This window comes from Anomalospiza imberbis, chromosome 5 (genome assembly GCF_031753505.1).
Source record: "Anomalospiza imberbis isolate Cuckoo-Finch-1a 21T00152 chromosome 5, ASM3175350v1, whole genome shotgun sequence".
Classification (NCBI taxonomy): Eukaryota; Metazoa; Chordata; class Aves; order Passeriformes; family Viduidae; genus Anomalospiza; species Anomalospiza imberbis.
This window is the reverse complement of record NC_089685.1, coordinates 14,573,704-14,597,579: the sequence shown is the minus strand read 5'-3', so window position 1 is coordinate 14,597,579 and position 23,876 is coordinate 14,573,704. Positions and strand designations below refer to the sequence as shown.

The 23,876-nt window shown below is 39.3% G+C and overlaps 1 protein-coding gene across 1 annotated transcript in view; it reads right to left on the bottom strand.

The window, feature by feature from the left end:
* ABCD2 (ATP binding cassette subfamily D member 2) overlaps window positions 1-16,604 on the bottom strand; it is a 39,687-nt gene extending 23,083 nt beyond the window's left edge. Inside the window, exons 1-6 of the mRNA XM_068189719.1 lie at window positions 15,413-16,604; window positions 13,890-14,070; window positions 9,381-9,502; window positions 6,434-6,602; window positions 2,597-2,691; window positions 1,019-1,164 (exon numbers count right to left, since the gene is read on the bottom strand). Of these exons, the coding sequence (XP_068045820.1) occupies window positions 1,019-1,164; window positions 2,597-2,691; window positions 6,434-6,602; window positions 9,381-9,502; window positions 13,890-14,070; window positions 15,413-16,336 (1,637 nt within the window). The 5' untranslated portion in view covers window positions 16,337-16,604. The remainder of the gene's footprint in view (window positions 1-1,018; window positions 1,165-2,596; window positions 2,692-6,433; window positions 6,603-9,380; window positions 9,503-13,889; window positions 14,071-15,412) is intronic.
* Window positions 16,605-23,876: the final 7,272 nt, after the last annotated feature.

Below are 23,876 nucleotides of genomic sequence, written 5' to 3'. Positions count from 1 at the left end.
ATATTCCTGTGCTGTTGTCAATGTAACCTGCAAGTATGTAGGTGTGCAATTTTGCTGGCATTTATATCAAACTAAGGAAATGAGGCCAACGCGTAGAATCTGTTTCCTTACAACTGAAAAAGTTTGGTTTTTTTTTTAAAAACATTTAATAAAGTATTTTGCTTCAAACTCCTGAATAAGTATTGAGTGAATCAGAAAACTGACAATGGCTAGCAATAAATTATACAGATATTTGAAAAAATCATAAAGAAGTGTTTTTGCTAGCTTCACCTGCAGTAAGGAAAATCTACTGATCAGTTCAGTATATTCCATTCATCTTAATATCTTGTACTTTTTAAACAAGGCTACAAATTGTTATCTCAAATACTTCTTTTGCCCATGGGAAGAAATGAACTACAGGAAGCAAAGATTCAGTTTGACTTTGCTTTTGCAAAACAACATAGTTAGAGGTCTCTAAGGAGATATTCTAGAACCAATTGCATAAGAGTAAATACTGAGAGTCCAACAGCATGTCAGAGTACAAAGAAAGCACAACAAAGCCAAGCTTCCATTAGTGAAATAAGCACATATTATTAAAAAGGCAATCTACAGTTACTGTTGGATTAGATTGTGTCTTGCATTGTGAAAGTAAAGTTTTGATTACTTTGACACTTAAGAATCAAACCACTCTCACTTTTTCAATCCTTGGTTTTAAAAGAAATCAGATTTGAGATATACTAGGTCCACTTCAAATTTTATTCAGACTCCAGCCTGTTCCCATGATCCCAGTTATCCAGGACTTCAGCCATCTGAGGAACACAGGCTCCAACACAAGTGTATCTGAGCCCTTTCAGATGACTAATCATGTTGCATCACCAATGAGAAAAGATCTCTTCTTATAAACACACTTCACACACCTGAGGTTGTGCTTACCTTGTGCTTTTAACTTGGATGTACACATCACAGATTAGAAATATGAGAAGAAGGGTCAAAATTCATGTAACCAGGTAAGAGGCACCACCTTCACCAAGACACATACCTTTGTGGTATATAAAACATGTGTTGTGGAGGGGGCTTGTAGAGAACTCCTTCATACACAGGCCACAAACCACTTAAAATTCTGAAGAGTGAACTCTTTCCACAGCCATTGGGTCCAGTGATTAAAAGATTCATCCCCTCCTCGACCTGCAAAGGGGATGAAAATGCAAAGATATTATGACACAGTGTATGTGGCACCGGAGATTCTAAGACCCCTAAAAAGGGTTACATAAGCATTTATATAAAATAATCAACAAATTTCATTGATTAGCTGCATGTATTCATGCAACTATCCTGGAAACAGTGGCATTAGATAAAATACCTGGGCTGAGATAAGGAAAATAATTTCCTTTACATCGGAATATCTCTATAAACTAATGTTTACAGTAGTATATGGTAGTAATATTTATAGTAATATATTATTATATACATGTAATGAAATATGTAATATGATTACATTACAGCATCAATAGATCACAGTCAGAATCAATTCTTCTAATGCAGATTAGGTCCAAAGATATTAACAGTGTTTCAAGCAGTATTGTGTCTATCTGTGACATTAATTGCAGGTATGGGAGGATAATCAAGTGATTTGGAAAATTTATTTCAGACTGCCATTTCCCACCTTATTACCTATGTTAACTTGGCTGTGATGAGAACTGTTTTTCTTTTACTCATTTGACTATTACCCTGTGTATATATGAGTGTATATTTATGCATAATCACAATGTCATTATCTATGTTTTACAGAAATATACTGACTTCTGTATTTTCTTTGTTTCTATCTCTTGAGACAAATGAATAAATAGAAATGTCCGCTTGATCATAAAGTTGTAATTTTACAATTCTGAAATTCCTACACTGAAGTTGTTGCAAGTTTTGCCATAGCTAGGACCATTTCCTCCCAGTTCCTAATTCAAGGAAAAGGAAAATCCTGCTTTACCTAAATTAAAAGATCTGCTGAAATGGTTAAATTTACTTCTGATATCTTCAACTCTTTTTAAAAAGAACAACATCTGCACTGGAACATCAGATCAGGATACATCTGGGATTAATTCAGGAAAGGTCACTCATTAAAATTGTAAGCAGGTACCAAGAGGTGTCTGGAATAGGTTTAAAAAAAAAAAAACCAAGTTTCTGCTGAGTAAATGCTCCCAACTGGACTCGTGAACCATGCTGCCAGCTGTCAGTCAGAACTGCTCTTTGTGGTGATCAGTAAAAACTACAGGTTTGATTTTTTCACTGTTGCTGTGGCCTCAGACTTTTAAAGGAGCCTTTGTGAGTAAAGCACCCCAATTGGATTGAATTTAACTGAAGGTGGATGCATACTCTCATAATACACCTCTGAAAATCCCAGGTCAGTTTTTCACCTGGCAACAGCAACAGAAATCCTCTCTTTTCTTTCTCTGAGCAGGACAAACTACATATGTCTGCCTCTATTGAGCTACTATGCCTACCTTTCTGGACTTCCCCTTTTATCCATATGCTCCTCCAAGTACTTAACATAAGGTATATGAATTCTGTGCTGTTTATGTTAATGTGATGGCAACAATCAGAAGATTCTTGCATATCATCTTACTTTGAAGTTTAGTCTGGAAACCACCACATCGCCATTCGGAGTAATTATAGGAACATTTTCACAAATAATTCCTTGATCAACATCAATTACTTTCCCTAGAAAGAAAAAAACCCAAAAATTAGAGTATGTAAAACCCTCCATTAAGCAATCACTTGTGACAACCTCTGTGCACAACTAAGTATATTTTCAAGTAAGGACTGGTGTTTGAGACAGCTCTTTTATGTGCTCCAGGTTCCCCTAATGGAAAATCTGGATAACAAATCTTAGCTAATCCAAAAGACACTGTCAACAGTAGCCAAGAATGTGCAATGAAACCTAAATTTGATCCTAAACACAATGCACAGTATGCATCATAAACACGTGATGCACTATAAAGATGTGCTCATTCAAATTCTAGTTGTATTTTCTGTATTCTGTTTTAAATAGATGTTTAATACCAAGCAGTAAAAAAGCTCAAGGACAGCCTTAGCCACAGGCAAAGCAGTTAACCTTCTTTGAGGATTTAATTAGGACTCACTACCAGCTCTGGAAGTTGGAGCACCTTTCAGTTTCCTCCAGCAATGAGAGCAAAGGAGAAAACATTTAATGGCTTGCTTCCATCTCTTTTTGATGCCACAGACACTGTAAACATGTCTTGCAAGTATTTGCAGCAACTCATATAACATTTCAGTCAGGTAGATACACTTGGCATTTGGATTCCTGGCAAATTAAATATACAATCTCTATTGGATATCCAGATACTCTGTAATACAAGGACTTTGATATTAACTGTCCTGGAAACAGTAAAAGAATGAAACTAACTTCTCAGTCACCTGATAATGGTCTTGTCTAACAGAACCCAAACAGTTGGATTCCTAGAAAAATATTAGAAATTACCTTTATAGAAAAGATGCAAAGAAAAGACATTTCTCTTTGTATTAGAAAGCTGTTTACTTATAACTTAAACTAATCTGAAGAGAGAAAAATGTAACAAAGACCAAGTTAGTTAGTCAGTTAATTACAGAAGGCTCTGTAGCATTTTCTTCACAGTTTAGTCTTACATCCTCCCTTAGAGGCTCTTTGTTCAATTGCTTTTAACTTTGCCAAACTATAACAACCTGGGCAGAATTTTTTATGCCATGTATCAGTCCAAGCATTCTTTTTTCATAAATTAAATTTTACTTAAAACAGCATGAGATTGTCGGGGAAAAAAGTGTTTTTCTGTTAAAAAGAAATTACTTTGATACAGTGGAGACACTGTAGTTAAAATAAATCTATGATAAAATATAATCAGCTAGTAAGAATTAAGTAAACTTAATTCTCATTTCCTAACCCTAATTTCACAGCATTTGATTGCAATTTCAGCATGCTTTTTAAGTATATTTATGTGTAATCAGAAATACAACTTGACAGTATTTGTATAAGATGTACACAATTCTGTTTAATTTTTAAAATTCTGAATTATTAAATATGTTATAAGGCAATATTGTTATCTGTAAAACATTATTATTATTTTCATATTTTCACACTTACTGACAACAGTAAATGTAAGGCACAAAACAGACATTGCTTAGTTACAAAGAGTTATACTGGATTATTCAAAGGGAAATAAGTATGACGTGTTCAAAGAGCCATTGGGGAAGCATTAAGATTTTTCTTCTCTAACAATGCAGGCACACACAGGTATGTGAGCACGTGTACTTTTATCCACACACAATCCACTCGTCAGGGATTTCTGAACTATTGCAACCAAAAGAAAGGAGGAAAACCAGTATTACAGTAGCACTTGTCATAAAAAATGTGGAGCCTGTGGCCTAGATTCATCTGGCCTAAATTCTTCTTAAATCCTTGTGCACAATGCTTGGTCTTGGCTAGCTGCCTCTGAGAGCTACAACTACACAAGAGCAAATGCTAGTCACCATGGCTTAGGAGGAATTCAGACTGGATGAAAAGTGACTGTAGGGGAATGAAATCTTGGGAAAAGGTTGCAGAGAAAAGAGGAGTGGGGTTTAGATATTATGGACCTAAAGGGAACATGAAGAGCACACTTGCATAGCTGAACTGTATTTGGTTTTGGTTTTAAACACAGTTACATAAAAAGAGCCCCCAAATTACTTCAATGCTCCAGGAACTACAAACCTTTTCTCATGCACATGACAAAATGGAACAGTTATAAAATGCCATTTCTCCTAACATCAGCCAAGTATTACCAAGATCTACAAGAGATTAAGGCATCAGCTATTCCCATACCTATGCACCATGCTGCATCACACTTTGTAATGATGAACCTTGTCAGAGGACCTTTGAGAAATATGAGCCGAAGGGCAGCACTGTTGAAATCGCTGCAAGAAGTTATTTCACAAAGAGCCCTTTGGGGCTTGTAACTCTACTGAGGCTTTACTTTTCAAAAGTTAAAGGAAGAGAACAAGGCTTTTCAACACCATAGAGGACAGTACCAGAAATGGTATGTTGGGAAAATGAGGAAAAACCCATTGCAAAAGCTGCCTTTGAGTACCTCAGAGACAAGCTGGATGCAAGAGGCAGAGAGAGGTGGCACAATAAGGAATGGATGTACACAGAAAATGCTCCAGGGAGGGTGGAGACAGAAAGACAGTGGCACCAGAAACACACAGGATGGGGTCAGGAGGGAAAAAGCATATATTGATCAGATCATTTGGGAGGTGAGGAGAAGGGTAAAGTTGTCATTTTCAGTTGAAGATTCCCACTGAATTACGAAAAAAATGAGCACAGACTGATCTTTAATCATGGCAAACATAGTATTTTTGGGAAAAACTACTGAACCAATGTGGATTTCTTCTCTCTCAGGGTTCTTATAGGTTAGGGTTACTCTAAGAGAGATCCGAAAGAGTCTTTGCTTCCTTAGCCTGAACACAGCTAAATGAGGAGTCTTGGAATGTTTCTGATTGTGTTTTCAAGGTTGTTTATTTCTTCTTATCTATAGTATTTTTTTTCTGACTTGTCGAGCTCTGGCTAGCAAGGAGGCCATAACATTCTGCAAGCCCTCTCAGGCGGTGTTTACCTTATATATCAAAAGTTACATATACTATGTTTACAATTTATTACCAATACTTAACATTTATGTTGGACAGTGTGTCCCTACCTTAAACTAATAGAAAAGTGTCACTATCACAGTAAGACATGGAGGACAAGAAGAAGGAAGAAAAGGCTAGGGCACACCCAGATTCCTCTATCTTGTACTGTTGAATTACATTCTAAAAAACCTCAAAATTCTATTTTTCCACCTTGTGTTAATTCACCTATTACACTACTTGGTTTGTAATTCCTCATCCAGAGTTGGCAGTTTTCCACAGGCTAAAATCAAAGCCACAAGCTGTCCTCAACTTCATGCCAGGGTCTCTGAGACCCCTGCCAGGGTCCTGAGACAGCCAGGGCAGCCAGAGGGGTTCCTGGACTCTGACAAACCAATCTCTCTCTCTCTTTTTTCCTCCTATTCAAAGAAAATAATGTGATGGTTGAAGATGAAAATGTTACAGTCTCAGCTTTTTCTGAAAAACAATGAATGGTCTGAGGAAAAAAGGGACTGTCAGTGTAAGAATACTAACATCACCATCACATATGATAGTATAGTTGAAATGCCTTTATACTGAAAGTTTTTACAGAAAACATTTGAGTCATTTTGTGTATTAGAAAAGCACACCATAAGGAGAGAGTTATAAGGAAGCAGGGGGTTAAAATGAAAGGCAACATGACCTCTGGGGCATTAAGGCTGCGAGGCTAATTAGTTACAGAAAAAAAAACCTCTGTTCACCTCCTGTCCCACTGCTCCATTCCTCCCCCACCGCCCCTGGGAAATTCATACAAATATGAATTAATTACCTTTGATTTCTAAGGGCCCATCAATGTGTAACTCTGCCTTATCTTCACTCCTGCTGTTGTTTACAGATCCTTGAGTAACAGCAGTTCTTTTGTAGATGCCTCTCTTCACCTCGTCAAAGACTGAAAACATATTGTAGACTCGGGCGGTGTAGCCTGCTAGCTCAGTGACCTGAGAAACAACAAACACCTCATTTCAGTGAGACTTCACAAATTCTACAAATTAACTGTTTGGCCAAAGATCAACATGAACAACAATGCTCAAACATTATCGATTTTCATTCCTTGAAATTCTGTGCTAACCCATATGCCACCTGTAGCTCCTACCAATCAGCAGACAGGACAGTTGAGTTAAGCCCATGTAAGCTATGATAACTCCAATAAACGAAGAGGTTGTTGAGACTGCTGATTTCTGTAGTCTTCAATGAACAGAGAACAGCTACTAACATATCTGAAAACAAAGAGGCTGGTACACAAGAAAAAAACAAAAATCTCTGCATTTTCCAGGAAAAATAGAAGTCCACAGAAGTGAGAAAAAAATGGCATCTGTAATTACTTGTGTTTACTTGCTTGTATTCCTGAAACCTCCTGTGGGAGAAGTGTACTCTTCTGTGTAAAAGAGGCAGCATCAGGGCACCCTAACCTAAAATACAGTACAAACCAGAAATGAGTCTTGTGTCAACTGCATGCTAAATCTGACAGCTTAGAATAGAACAGGGCATTTTTAAGATGGTGAGGTCTCTTAAAAGGCTTTCTCCTTTTTTTTTTTTTGGTCCATTTGTCACAATTTTCACCGGTGAAGACAGAAGCAACAGATGTCTGGACTTCATAACTTTATATTTATGAGCTATTTAAGAGCTCCCAAAGAACTGCCTCCATCTGCTGGCAGTAAAGAATTAAGCCAAGGCCTTTATTTTAAAAGTATTATTAGATGGTTTTAAAAGGATACATTTTTATAAAAAGTGCAGAAAGGACAAGAATAGCCACAAAATTAGATCAAGATTATAAAATCCTTGGCTTGCTGTGGTTAAATACTTAGACCCCAAGGCTGAGATCACCCACTATGGTGTACATAATTCCAAGATTATTTGAAATAACTGGAAATAATTCCATAACTCTTCTGTAAGTTTCACTATTTGTGCCAGACTCAGAAGTGAGCACTAGCTCTTGCCACATGGCCATCATTTCACCAGAGGATGATGGAGAGAATCCTGCATGTGATAAATGAAACTCATACCAGCTGTACTCCAGGAGAACCATAACACGTAGTAAGCTTCTATACCATGACTGTAGAAACTCACTTTGTTCAAACACTAAATACCACCACCTAAACTATTGAGTGCAAAGGAAAGTTGAGCCCACCTCATCTGCACACTGACTTGAAGGAGGCTGCCTTGGTGGAGGAGGTGGGCAAGAACTGGAACTACACTACCACTTGACAAGGGTTGAAGCACACTGTGCTTTGGAAACTGCCTGAATACAAAATGGGAACGACAGTGTGACTAAAGTACTGCAGTGTCTTTTGAAGAGAAGCATAAATGTAAAATTAAGATGGAAATTCACAGAACTGCTCCTTGGTCTCATGCTGTCTCAATTAGTTTCTTACGATGTTATAGACAAAGTCAGTTTTGTTCAGTTCTTCCTCTACTATTTTGTGGGTACTTTTTTGCCAAAACAATAAAACCACAGTTTTTCTACGTCCTCATGCACATTATATAAATGACTTTTAAATGCTGAAAACAAAACTCATATTACATCAGTGTATGATAGGTTATCTGGCAGACACCAGAGATCAAGCAGGGGAGCTAAAAGAGAATAGGTTAAAAATCACAGCCCATTAGAAGGACTTTTGAAAACAGCACAGACACTGGCTTTGTCAAAGTCTGTATCTGAAGGTGCCAAACTACCCCTCCTCTGACAATTTACAAAGCTGTAGCTGTTATGGCTGGATTCCAAATTGCAGAATCCATAGTCTTTGATTAGCTGCCTAGCTAATGTGTTCCTCCTCACACTGCACTGGGAAAAGGGGTTCTCACCATAGGGACAAACAAACACCAATTAAAATATGAAGAACAAACATTCAGAAGGAAATGCTGAGATTAACAGCACTGATTCACTTTTCTTTGGCTTAACAGCTGGCATTTAAAGAAATCCAAATGAGAAACAATAGATTAAAGCATAGCTCTACTGGAATTTGGGTAAGGACTTGAAACAACATCTCTGATTTTCTAGATTAACATTCTGTACTTCAAGACTACTTGTACTCCCAAGGTGAACTTTTTCCTGCTAAAATTTCTCTATTTTGAAAAATGACTTACAATTTAACAGGTTCAGAAGATACTGAAAACAGCTTTACAGCTCAAGTGGCGCAGAAATAAGTATTCAATTATCCTTGTTTTTCTTACAGAAACAGATTGCCCACTGAGGTGGAGATACCCCATCTCTGGAAACATTCAAGGTCAGGTTGGATGGGACTCTGAGCAATCCAATAATAGCTGAAGATGTTCCTGCTCATGGGGGGTGGGGGTTGGAGTAGAAGACCCTTAAAGACTCTTACAATTAAACTATTATATGCTTTTATGACAGTTCCAACAGAAGAGTCCCACTACATCCAAGACAGACAGTCCAAATTCAGGTTTGTGCTCCAAACAGAAGAGGAATTTGAACCTTTATCACTGACATTCCAGGAACTTCAATTGCTCTCTGATGACACTTGAACACAAGCATTAAAAATGACATCTACACATTGCACCATACAGGCAACTGTGCACTTTAGACTCTATGTCAACTTAACCCTAAAGATTAAACTACCAGTTCAAATATCTCCATGAATTTAGTTGCAATAGAATTTGCCTTTAAAAACTGCACTACTTTTAAAATATTTTATATTAAATTTAAATAGTTTTTATTTTTTTCCTCTTCTGTTTCATGCATGCAGGATGTACAGTACCTCTTTGTATGAAGACATAATCCTTTCAATAGCATCTGCTCCAGAGATCAGCAAGTTTCGTGATGTAGTAAAAGTTTCTGTTCTTTCACTAACCATTGCCTGTTTCTGCCCATCTTCCAATTCTGAATGTAAAAACAAAAAGTTTTGTTAAAATATTCTGTTGATAATTATCTCTACAAACTAAATTATTATTGCAATGTAAGCTACTATAGAGCAGTTTTTTTTCTTTTTTTAAGAAAAATTTAACTCTATGAAGACAACCTTTCAAAAAGAACTGGTGAATGTAACTACCATAGCTTGGTCAAAAAGAATAAGTGGGAGCATATGGAATTCCTCTTGTTAGGCAAAACATCCTGTTATTTTATCTATTTATCTACATGGATCATTTTCCTTTTAATATATCATCATACAACATAAATTTTTCAAAATATGAAAAAAGTGAAACCTAAGCAATGATCTGAAACAGATTTTGAACATAATTTTTAGCATTTTTGTGATTATTAATTTTCAGCCTTACTTTATTTACTGACTTCATGTAGAAGGAACCATTCACATTTGTATAAATCTGGCAACACTATTACAGTTCTGCAACAAAGCAATAAACTCTCTTGGTATCAAAGGCATGGTTTCAGTAGGATAACTCTCCCTCACAATGAAGTTTCTCTCTTCATCTGACCTCAGAACAAAGTTTTGAGGCTTTATTTATGACACTGCATCCTGTTAACAAGAATATTCTTGCTCCAAAGAAAGGACTTGTCTCATAAGAATGTCGGCAGCACTAGGCAAGGAGAAAACAGCAGCAGAATTTATAGAAGGTATGTGAAAAGTAGGTATATTTGACATATCTACATATACCATCTTGCTATACCCTTCTTGCTATGGGTCACATAGATTCAAGTTGCAAGGTTTGTTTCCTGAAGGAAACAAGATGTTAAAAGAAGTGCCTGGCTATCTTGAGGCTAAATGTTGTTTCAGTGTTTATCATTGGAACTACAAATCACTGGTGTAGTAAACCAGTGGTGTAGCAAGCCATATAAATTTTCCACATAAAAGATTTACAATGAAAGATCTAAAGGGATTTCTGCATCACATAACTTTATATGTATCTCCATAAATTGCTTAAATCTTTTGCAGAATGGGATCTGGATATTATTTTTTTCCTAAGGTTTGTAAAGTTTTTTTAAGCTTCTTTTTTAAACTAAGTTGATGCTAGGAAACATGCTAGGCAGGGTAATAATAGGTGGATCCACTGTGGCAACTCCTGTACTAGCAATTGTTACAAGCAACCATGTTTCCACAGTGTTCATGATCAAGAAAATCTAGGAGGAATTCCTTGCAGGTGTAATGCAACCATAAATTTCATGGGCTAAGTCAAGCAATGCAAGAGTAAAGCAAACAGCATTTTCTTCCTCTCACTTCCCTGACAAATCAGATTCTAGAAATCTGGTGTCTGAGAATCTACAGGCAGTACCAAAGCCAGATGTATCTTTTTGTCTTTATTAGCTAAATCTAAAAGTTATTCTGTTTTCATTTACACATCCTAAAGGTTGTGTAAAGGATTCCTACATAACTATATCACTGAAATACACTGTATTACAGTGAAATAAACTGGAATAATTATGTAATTTAATAAATAATTTTATTTAATATATTAACATATTATTAATTATATAATAATTATTCCTTATTTAATTATTATTACAGTGAAATACACTGGAATAATGATTTAATATAATAATAATTACACTGAATTATTTCACTGAAATACAGTGAAATAATGAAAAACTTTTAAAAATTGCTACATCATAAATTTTCATATATATGTGTGTGTGTATATACATACATAGAACATCTGTGTTATTTTTCCTGGTTCTAATTATGATATTTTACACTTCAGTTATACATCAGCACACTGTCAACTAGTTGTATGCAATCTTGCTGAGACACAATGAGAGACATGCTTTTAAAAAAATATAGAAAAGCTCTTGCAAGGGAGAGATTACAAAATTCTTACTAATGTGGCTCTCACTTCAAAAAGTTATTTCCACTCTAAGAAGAATACATTTAGTGAATAGGGAAAATTCAGTTAATTCATTAGTAAAAGAGGATTTGAAATTTGTTTATTCCTGATTAAATCATCTAGGAATCAGTTATGGTTTAACTACATTGATGCAACATTCCTCCCTCATGTAAATGCAGTATTTACTGATGGCTGCTTCCAGCACCCAGGCCAGCTCATCTAGTAAGAGTTTAAGGATCTCTGCAAGTCACTGCATCAATCAGATTAGGGGTATAAAACTGAAATTATATAGAATTTAAATTATATAAAATTGGAATTATATAGAATTTATGAGCATTTCACAGCCCCAAAAGACAATCTCTTATATAACCCACCAATATAATTTTTCTTGAACTTTTTGTCCAAAACATTTTTCATATGGCTGGCCTCCTGTGTTTGAAAATGTCACATTTTAACAGACAGACTGTCTCTGTTTCATACAGAAGCTAACATTTCCATTTTCTTCTTCATTTATTTAATTGATAGTCACACTTATTTTATAAACAAAAACAAATGTTCACTGTGTTTAGAGAAATCAAAGTCTTGCTTCAAAAATACTCTCCAAATACTCTCCATAAACTGAGACACAACATTTGGAATTTGAATGGTTTAATACAAAAAGAATGAGAAATGTTATCAAAGAGAAATCTTGTCTTTGCCACCTAAATTCTTCACTGAACTATTTAACACAATTTTTAAATTTCAGTCAGAAGTATCGCTGTCAGAAAAGGTTCTTTTTTCTTATTACTGAAGAATTATTTTTTTACTTTTTCTTTCTCCTTCCTGAAGAAGTGAACAAAATGTATGGCTTTACACCTGTAATCCCAAGTTGGCCATGGTATCAGTTTTGTACATTTCCCTGACTCTGATTCATCCTAAAGCAATAGGATTGCGATTTAGGAATCTACTGCTTCTTCCTTCAGATGTGAACAAATTTGTGTCTGATCTGCTGAGGCAAAATGCACTGTTTTCCCAAGCAGATAATTTCAGGTGTGCTTGATTCCTCAAACTGGTCTTGACAGTGCTGTCAGTATTATGTTTGTGAACCACCATTATGGTAAGCCCCAGGATTCAATACTAAACCCCATGTTTTAATAGTTTAGGTTGCTGGTAGCAAACATAATTCTGCTGTACAATGTGAGCCACTGCTGCATCTTTTTTTTCTCTCATATTTGAAATGTTTTTAACAAAAGGACAAACATGAGTAACAGGAATGTTATTTAGTTTAGCATGAGTACAAGTCCTTTTTTTATTCATGCTCTAATACCAAGGAGCTATTTACAACATGTGGTTAAATGCTCGTTTTCTTGATTGAACCCATTCCCATCTTAGCAGAAAGGCTCTTATCACTTTTTCTGTTGTGCTGATAACCTTCACTGTGAGGTGAAATGCCTTTGTATAGCCTCTTCAGTTTGGAACAAGACATCCTGATATTTTTGAAGCTGTTCCCAGAATGCCAGCCAGGGTGCTGATGTAGTGCCCTCCTAAGGCACGTGATGGGCAGCAGCTCACGGAGCTGAGCAGCCAGCCTTGCACTGGCACAACTTTTTAGCGAGACAACTAAACCACGTGGGCACTGCACAAAGCCATCCTACAGCTCACACCAAGCCTGTCCACTTGGACAGTCCTGAGTTGGAATGCAACTTCCATGAAAGAAACAGAACTACTGCACAGAGAAGAATTCACTCATTCCTAATTCAAAGTACACAATTTAGAACTGATCCTTCTGAAGACTTTGTAGGATTCATGTTATAGGAATCCTATGAAATTCATAATATATTAAGTTCTAATTGTGCATGAGGAAGCCTGTTAAATCAAATAAACCAACAGTCCTCCTTTAATACCTTTCTTTTTGCTCTCTCCTGTTTTCTCCTTTTTCTTTTTTTTCCTTAATAGCATCTGCAGTAACAACATTATTTGAGTCTCATTTCACTTCTAGGAAAGTTGTGATAAGATGTCAAAAATGATACCGTCATTTACCGTGAATTTTTCCTTCTCCCAGAGGGGCAGGGAAAATCAGCGGTTTCCAACAGGTCAACAATAAGAGAAAAATTACCTATAATTACCTGTAATTACACTATGGTTTATGGAAGGAGAAGATAAGCACTCTAGGAAAGTTCATAATATCATTTGCTAAAGGAGGTACTGTAAAAATCAGCCAGCCATTCCAACAGTGACTAATGAAAAAGGACACTGCAATAATCATTACAATCTTGTGTGATACAAGTATCCTCTAAGTCCTGACTTCATACTATTTATCACACACTCCAAGTTGGATCCTTTGCTCAGCTGACTTGCTATGCTTGCAAGTTATACATAACACACAGATGTTTTAAGAAAGTCTGTGAAAAACAAACCAATGTGAACAGCACTCAAGGGAACTACAGTCTTTTGAGGACATAACTTTAAAGAAACATTTAGAAATCAGATGTTAAAGAAGATATTATTACCACCATCTGCAAATCCCGTTGCGGTGATGATGGGCACAGCGACCATGACCATACCACAGCTACTCCAGACGTACTTCATCAGGAACTGCTCTATCATGATGTACCATAAACGTTTGGACAAAATGAGATTCATTTGATCTGTCAAATCCTTGTAGCTTTTTTGCAGTTGTTTCAACTCTACCTACGGTTAAAATAATAAAATAATTTGTATAATGAAACAAAAATGGACATGTAGTACAAGATACGTTCACATGTGTACATGAAATAATCGGGTACCCAGAGCTGTCACTTCTGAATCACATCTGCCATGTGGTACTTTACACTCACTGTGCTGCAGTCTCAGAGCAAAAGTGCACAGCTTTATGGAAGTCAGTGGACCTGGTTCTTATTTACACCATTGTCCCTCGACAGAACATTGGCAGGTTTTCAACTCTTTTAACATCTCTAATACATACAAGAACAACATAGCAGTCACAACAGTTGCTTCTAACAACCAAAGTAAGATTGATTTCACAGCCTTTTAATAAAGTTGCAGCTGTAGAGTTTCACAGCAAGTGAAAATTATATTGGAAAGCATTCGGGGATCAATTATCTTCAGTGACTTAAATTTGCAGAGTTGATTCCTGAAATGCTGCTTGTTTTTGCAAGCAGTCTGGGGAAAGAGAGAACTATCCTAGGAGGTTTAACAAGTCAAAGACAGTTGCAAGTCAATATGTACTCAGTTCACGCCATATATGTGGGAATTGAGAAAATGTTTAATTTAGCTGCACTTAAAACATTATTACAGGCAGCTTTTGAGAATGATTGTGTCTACAAAAATAAACCATTAATGTTATATAATCATTGCTTGAACTGAAAGAGTTATACTTCAGGCTGGTTTCCAGCTTTCATTTTCACCTTGCACGAAACAACTTTTTTCCCAATCATGTTTGAAAGGTATTACAGCCAAAATTTACTTCTAATAAAAATATGAAGAGTCCCTTAATAAGGTGGCTTTAAAACAAGCTACTAGTTTATGTAACTCTGATTGCAGAAGTACTGTACTTATGCTATTTTAAGACTGGTGACTACATCTTTGCTTGGCTATGTGAAAGAGTGTCAAAGGTTGTAGCATGCTCAGAGCCATCAGAGAGTTTCCCCCTAGACTTTCTGGTGTGCCATGGTTGCTGTTTCTGCTGAATTAAATATGGTGGTTCGTACATATGGTTGGAAAAAAGAAGTCTGGAAAAGTTAATCAGAAAGAACTGGATGGGGAAAACACAGCAATGTAGATTAGTTTTCTAGATAAGCATAAGATCCATCTGCAAAACCAGAACACTGTCAGAGTTCAAGGGAACTGTGATCTGCTCCCCCCAGACACTGCTTGTGAGACGGCATTTCCTAAGAAATGGGAAGTGCCAAGCTGTAAACAAGTTTAAATGTCAGAGGGACCCAAAATGCTCAAGAAGGGCATCAGGGGAAGCATGGGTCCACTCCGGCACCGCAGGAGCGACCTTAGTGCTTCCAATTTCTCCCCTCCTCACCTTGTGCCCTCGGTAAAAGGCAATCTCTTCCACGTTGGCAATGATGCGCGAATGTATGAAGCGTAGATAGCCCTTCTTGTGAGCCTCCTCAGCCACCAGTTTGCCAAACTTGGGCGAGCAGGCTTTGAGCACGCGGGCCGTGGCATAGACGACGAGACCAGCCAGGACTGTGGGCCCGATGGGGTTGGCCCCCCGGGACCGTGCCGTGCGGATGAGGGTGTAGGAGGTGAGCACAACATCCAGGATGGGCTTGGTGAGGTTGGAGTAGAGATGCGCCACGGACTGTGAGAACATCGTAATGTCCTCGGTGAGGGACTGGTCAGGGTTGGCCAGCCGCCCGTCCATGCTGATCACTTTGTAGTAAGTTTGGTTGGCAAAGTAAGTCTCATAGGCGTGATCCACCAGGCGTGTGCGGAAGGCGAGGGCCAGCTTGCACTCCAGGTACCGTATGGTGCTGTTCACGAAAGTTGCTGGGATTGCAATCATCAGCCACTTGATTAACTTGAAGACAAAGCTCCTGGGCTTTTTCTCCACAATGCTCTTCACAATTTTTCCATCGAGGGCGGCCACATAGATGGAGAGGAAGGTCCTGGATACCAGAGCAAACGAGTGGAGACAGAGCAAGCCCAGCTCGGCACTCACCAGCTTCGGGAAGAACAGTTTGCGGAGTTCCAGCAGCTGCTTGAAGAATTCCGCGTCCACGGCCGGAGAGGCTCTGCCCCGGCTGCCGGTGCGGTGCGGGACCGCCCGGCCCCTCTCATCGTGCGCGCCGCCTCTGCCGCTCGCCCGCTTTACACGCCCGCGGATGATGGGGTAGAGGATTCTGAGCCCGTACGCCGCGGCCAGCAGGCACGCAGCCCTCTTCGCGGCGCCCGCCCTGCTCCACTGCACCCGCCGGGCTGCCGCATGCAGCATGTGGGCCATCCTGCCCGCCTCGGCACCGCTACGTGCCGCTCCTAGCGCGGGTGGCTCATGCTCGCTGGGAAGGCCGGTCCCGCCGGGTCTTCATCGGGGCGCTGGGCCGGGCCCGCCGCCGGCCGTCCTGCCGTGACAGATGCCGAGTGAGCGCTGCCTCCCAGGGGTGATGGTGCCTTCAAAGCGCGGCGCGTTGCACAACGCAGCCCCGCGCGGCGCAGCCCGCCCCGCCGACCACCATTGGCTGCGCCGCGCGGGGCGGCGCCGGCAGCGGCAGCGGCAGCGGCAGCGGCAGCGGCAGCGGCCCGGCCGCTCAGCGCCGCCGCCCCGGCCACAACCGCTATAGCTCGGGGCGCGGCCGCAGCGCCGGCGGCGGCAGCACCGGTCTCCCGGCGCTCGGCTCCGGGTTCACGGCGGGTCCCCCGGCGGGTTCCCCGGCGCTCGGCTCCGGCCGCACCGTTGATCCCTGGGCTCTCGGCGGGTCCGCGGAGCTCGGCCCTGCAGCGCGCCGGCTCGCCCCTGGCTGCGGCCGGCCCTTTCCTTCCGCCTGCCCCGCGGTGCAGGCTCCGCCTCCGGCCACGGCCTCGCCAGCGGCGCGGGGGGAGCGGGACTGGGGGCAGCAGCGCCCGAGAGAGCTCGGGTCCCGCGGCAGCCCCGGCAGGATGGGCAGCGCGTCACTCCCGGCACTCCTCGAGCCTCCCCGGGCCGAGCGGGCTGTAACGCCGGCGCGGGGGGGCCGGTGCGGGAGCGGCGCGGCAGAGGGCGGCGCAGCCGGGCCGGTGGCCTCGGGCCGCCCCGGGTCGGAAATCGGCCCGGCGGCCGTGGGAGGGAGCCGGGCAGCTCGGCGTCTCCGGGACAGCGCCTGCACACTGCGCGTAATTTATTTCCTGTCCTCTCGCCGAAAGGAAACCGGTATTGTGCACTGGCAGCGTTATTAGCCCAAAATAACCCCGACAGAGTCACACGGCTCCTGCACTAAAACCCGGCCAATTTCACACAAAGAAATCCATAGTAAAGGCAGTTGTCTTGTTGCTTTATTTTTCTGTTTTCTTAATTACTTATTTCTATTGCTTCACTTGTTTGGAGAAGGTACTGAAATTGCAGGGTGAGGATCAGAGTACTTACATACTCTGGTACTTTTACACTTTGAAAATATAGTACTAAGGTTTGTGTAAGATAGTATATGATAAAGCATTGCTTTAGAATGTGTATATAAAAGTGTGTTTTTAAAATGTAATGCTAGGCGTTTATGGCAGTGGTGAAGGACCCGGTTTTTCCCTAAAAATGGAGAGTGGGGCCATGTGCCTCACAGTAACTCAACAAATACTGTGTTAAGTCACATTGCTGTTATAAAACAACCACAAACAACCCCCCATTGAACAGAGTGTAGTAATAATGTTTAGATAGCAACACAAACTTCAGGATGAAGGAATGATATAATTGATTTCAGAGTAAGTGAGGTTTGCTTTTAAAAATCAGACACCACTTATCAAAACAGCCAGGTGCCCTCTCAGAAGTCCAGTAAACCAAAAGCAGCAGGACAGGAAGTAAGCAAGGAAGATCTATTTCTCATTTCTTCCTAGGAGGTTGCAAAAAATTCAGCCCATAGTTGTCTGGACTGTTAGGTAGAGAGGATATAGGGTAATCTTTAAGTGTATTACATTTTTGCCAATGGACACAGGCCCTTCTAGCTTTTTTTTTTTTCCCTAAATGCACAACTCAAGATAAAGCTAGAAAAATGTCAAAATCTGACCTAGTGTGGTGCAGAAGAAATTCAGTTGGTAGGTAAGCCTGATTTCACTGCAAATTATTTTGTCAGTAAAATAGATTTTTCAGTGCAGAAAGACACAAGATACACTGGCTAAGAAATTGCTTTGCTTATGGCTTCTTATTTTTTTAATCATGCTCTCCACTGGATACTTCCCTTACTAGCTTGTGTGTAGCACAGCATACTCTTGGATTTTGCCAAACCACAGCTATTTGCAATATTCCATTACTCTAGCATTTTCTTACCAAGGGTAAAGTTCACAGATCTCTTTCAGTTGACAGATGATCTCTTTCAGTTCTGCGTATCTGCTGACCTTTCACTTCAAAGGATCCTGGATGACTGAAACTTCTGGTGATTTGGTGCTTAGTGCAGATGTACACCCCACAGTCGGATCTGTGGGAACATTTAAGTGAAGCAAATCTAACCGCAGTGTTTCAGTCAATAAAAGGAATGTATTTCCTTTTTTTGAAAGGATAAAGAAAAGACTGAACTGTTGTTTTAAATACCCCCTTTCTTCTGTTCTTGCTGTCTCGAGAGTTTTGCTCTGCCACAATCCTGCTCAGTAATCCATGCACAAACTCCTCTTTGTGGAGCGTGGCCTTAGGTGTTAGATTTTTTTTTTAACTGCTGAATGCAGGAATTTTACTACATTTAGTCATATTAACACTTCCAGTATTACTGGAAAAATAACTGCCAAAACTGCAGTAATATCGGTGCAGTGTTCTGTGCTCTGTAGTCTCCACATTTTCTACTGACTTTATTATAAACTTCTGGAGATACGTGTAATCAAATAGGTTTGAGTAACTGAAGCTGTGGAATTGGAGGAATGTTGATATTAGATCCAGACTATTTGGGGATTTATCCTTTCTTAAGGAGAAACTCGTTTCTTAGTGTTAAGTGATTGGTTTTTAATTCATCAAATGCATTAAAATAAGTTGTGTGCATGTTTTAAATATAGGAACCAAGAACTGAGGAGGAAGAATATATGGCAGCAATAAGTATCAGGGTGACTAAAGTCCCTGAATGTTTGTATATGGAGGAACTAGAGTGTAATCATGACAGCTGATGCCTCTTTTTTATCTTCTGTTTTGTGCCCACACCAGCCCTGCATCCTTGCATAACTTTGTGGTTGTGATGAAGGTAGTGGAATTTGAACATGCAGGCTATTATGCAACAGATAATCATAATCAATAATTGCTCATTTTTTCTACCATTTGATTTAGTGTTTGAAAAAATTATGTGCAATTTTTTAAGTAAAAGACCAGTTATCTGATGTCTTATATGATCCTAACAGAAGGTCCAGTAGCTGTAACATCAGCCTGTAGTAAACTGAAATCTCCTTGCTGCTTATGGAGTTATCCACTGTGCCATAAGGACATACAAAATAAAAAATAAAAGTACTGAAAAATAGATACAAATTCTGTGTTTTGAATCATTGCTATTTAGGACCTTTTAAGATTTAGATGTATGTAGGTCATGGATTCAGTACATAGAGGTTTTCATGTGAATGAGTGTATGTGAAACACTCAACATGAATCCACACAGTGCTTGTTTTCAGTTACTAATAGTGAACTGTAAATAATGTCCAAAATATGATGTACTGTAATATGGTAAGCTAGGAACATCTGTTTTTTTCTTTAATTTTGAGCTGTGTGTTTGCACAGTGGTGTGGGTATCTTAGGTTTTCATTTGAGTCAGATTCAACAGTGTATGAACATAGAAGCCATTATTCAAGTAAATACCTTTCTCTGAAGTACTTCCAAACCTTCTATTTACTTTAATGTCATCACTTACATAAGTAGAGAAATACACCCACAGAATTAGTTTGCAACATCAAGACACACCAATGGCAAATTTAGTGTTTTTATCAGAAAAGGGTGATAAGATACCCTGACCTTGATTTCAAATTTGTGTCAGCAGAAATTATCTGTTCATTTAGTCTGGTTTAGAGAAGCTATTGGCTGTATTCATATACTTCAGTAGAATATCCAGACACTGTAAATCCTTTAGGATCTGGAGATCTAAGACAAGGAAGAGCTTCAGTTTTAATAGCATGGATGTGGAAGCTTGTTGAAGAAGTGTCAGTGTGGTGAGACTGGCCTGATCCTACCAAGTAGTTGATTCCAACTCTTTTTGGTGTAGGGGTACCCAGATCAGGCAGAGCTGTGTTATCACAAGAGAAGAGAGAGGAAACAGGAAGATGCTATTCTGTTGCTTGGCTTCTGTGTGTAAGCATCGCAGAGATGGTGTAAATGGGGGTGCATTCCTGCACCAGAAGTCCTTTTTCCTTTACTCTGTTTTTAGGGAGATACACACTTGCTGCGGTAAATTTGAAACCGGCATGACTTGTAGGTTTTAATAATTTATCCATAAGGGATTCGAGTAATCTCTGTGAAAGGACAGTCAATAGCAGACTGATCACTAATAGTTCTGACTTCTGAGAACAGTGGTATTCTAGAGAGAATACAGCTCTAGAAAGAAATATAAACAAGTTGTTTTCCCTTTACAAAATGAGAGGGTGAGGGAAATAAGCAAGGGTAGAGGTCAATGTCAGCTGCTCCAGGCATGGTAAACTGTCCAGTGATGTTGTCAGACAAGGAATTTCACTTTTAATATTTAGGCTTTAATATCTAAGCCTTTAATATCTAGATTTCTCTTTCTTGTTAAACTTATTCCATACAGATAATTCAGCTGAACCAGGATGTGTCTCTTTTATGCCTTCAGAAGTCTCAAGTACATTATGTATGTTTTTCAGGTTTTGTTTTAAACCTGCAAAGGTTACTATTCTCAGATCATCTGAAGAAAATTCTAATGCTACTTTTTAAAAACTTTTCTCAAGTGCATTGTAAACTTTTTAAACAAGCTGCATGCCAAGTGCAAGAGTACAGGCATAAGCAGTAAAATCACTTAGCTTGTGTTAGTTAACAATACTGACACTGCCCACCACAGTGGGCAGTACTGTGTTCTACTCTGTAAAAGTGAAGGCAGGAATAAATCCAGAAAAACCATTCTTTTACTCCTGCAACCCAAACATGGGATCTGCTGCCATCCTTTTGTCATGCCTCAAGAATTTATTTGAGGGTTTGCAGCTGCTGAGTATGACAACAAAAAGATATCTACTGCAGTTTACTTATTAACTCTTGAGAGACTTCTAAATATTAAAAATAAGCAAACAGGCCAGTGCTTCACCCAGCACAGTATTCTGTCTCTAGCAATCACTCTAAGCAGATACCCAAGAGTGAAGAATATTGCAATTTAATGTGATGCTATAGCTTCAAACTCTCCCAACCTCTGCCATTTTAAGCTGTGAGAATTTTGTGAGACTGGGAGGTTTTTCTATTAAACGTTCCTTACAATTACTCTTAAAATTACTTGTTCAGTCTCTCTTGAAATCCTGTAAACTCTTACATAAATAGAAACCTCTGACAATTCATTCCTCAGATTTACCATTTAATATGTGAAGAAACACTCCTCTCTGCTTAATTTGACCCTGGCTCCCACAGGCTCCACTTTATGTCTACCTATGCCTGTTCTGGAAGAGGCATTCAACAACAGATTTCACTCTTGCTCACTCTCTTTCCCTCTCCCCTCACCCTGCAACTTTTCCCATACCATTCAGGGGTTTGTCAGCCTCTGTTCCATATCAGTCCCCAGTGCTTGAGTGAATGAAAAGAAGAGCTACAGTCTTCTCCCTCTCTTTTGCATTTTATTCAATGGCAGAACCTTCCCTATTATTTCCCAAGTTCTTTATTTTCTTAAAACCTTCAGTTACAGATGTTGTCAACAGCCTTAATTAAATCAATCAAGACAGCAGCAATCACTCTTTTCTACATGTGTTCTACAGCAACTTCCATCTATAGAACCTCCACTGGCTTTTCACATGCTGGCCTATATTATAATTCCTGCTATTTTTTTGTGCAGAAGTGAGCTTTCCACATTGCCACAAAATTCTTATTTTTTAAATTGTGTCACATTTGCTACCTTCTGGTCTCCAAGATGACTCCAGATTCAAGTGGTCCTTACCACAGTGCTGCATTACAGAACTCTTCATTGAATACCATTAAGTCCTGGTGCTTTGCTGGTCTTCAGTCTGCCTTGGTAAGATCATTTTGACCTCATCTGCTGTTATTTTCACTTTGGACAGTTTGTCACTGAGTTCCCCAGGAAGGATTCCTGCATAAAATTCTCCCCAGTTTCTTCATCAATGAATAGTGATGCAAAAGGCCTAACTTTACTTTTCCATAACATCCGTGTCTCTTCTGAGCGCTCGTGTTGTTCCTTAGCCATCGATTGTCCCTTTAGACTTTATAGAAAGATTTTGCTCCTAGTTGATGTGAAGAAATTTTTTTAGTAGTTTGGTTACTTTGCCTAGTTGTTTCCCAATTTTTTCTGGCCTGTTGTAATTGTATTTGTATTTTTCTCTGAATTTGTTTTCCCACCTGTTTTCTTCTTTTCACTATATATAAAGACTGTCTCTTTAAGTCAAGTCTGGTATCCTTCAGCTTTTTCCTAACCCCTTATAAGAATTTAAATCTCTTATCTCCCTCTGCTGATTTGCTTTTGACACTGTTCCCTGACTGGAGTTTGGCACACCTACAGAGGATTCTTTGGTCTTTGTTAATCTCTATATAAATGCTATTTTTGTAAAGTGAGGTTTATCAGCAAGAGACTCTGTAACAGATCTTATGCACTGTTCTCCATCAAGCCAAGGCTGGCACTTTATCTTGAGAGAGTTCATTCTGTAAAAAATTATTCCATCCAAATAATACCACCTAAGAAAGGCATCTGCTTCATATAGCAATGTGTCAACCTACTGTTGTCAGTGGTACTGTCCTGGCTGGTGGTTTGCTGCATGGATCCAATCCCGTGTTCTTTCCAGCTGGGCACTGAATTTCGACCTAGGTAGATTAGGTGCTTCTCCCTGAGCTGGCCAGTTTGCTGTGTTTGGAAACTATTTAGCCTCTCTACAATCTTCTATTTCTCCACCCTTTAAAGGTGAACAGGAGAAGGACTTTTCATTAAATTAATTGAAAGAGAAATCTGTCTTTCAAGAGGAACTACTTTTAAAAGGGGAAACTTTGTTTTTAAATAAAGCTTTGTCTTCTGTTTTGAACTTCCTCAGACTCTGTCATGATTTTGCAATATCACAGCCATCTTTTAAAAAGTACTCTTTGGGTAAAACCATCAACCAGGTTACTATAAAACACCACAAAGTCAGTGTTGCTTTATTTCTCCATAAGCTGATCTCTCAAGGAAGGGAATGGCATTGAGTATGGAAGAAGGCCGTGGAAGGCCTGGAAGAAGGCCATGCAACTCTGTAAACAAAGTTTAAGCACTGCATTTGCCAAAGAAAATCTTCCATTTGGAACGGAGTCAGGCTTTTTTTAGTCATGCATTCCTAGCATAAGATAATTAGGTCAATATTTAGGGATCTAAATAAGTGTATCCTGGTATTTAAAAGTGCCAGAAATTCTCACCCTGGATAGAGATGGGAAAGCATTTTAGTCTCCCTACATCTTTTATGCAGTTTTCTACAGATGGATTTAGTTACCTAATGCTGGATATCAAGATCAAACAAAAAATCAAAGTATGTTAAATTAACATTAAAAAATCAGTAATGTTGTAAAATATTTAAACTTAACTGTGAGAGTCACCAGTTTGGATTTGTTTTGGGTTTTTTATTTAACATTCATCTCTTTAGAATTCCTTCCTTTATCATGAGCCCTAGAGTCGGACACTTGCTGGAAAGGGGAAGATTCATTAAGAAACATGGGAACTCTT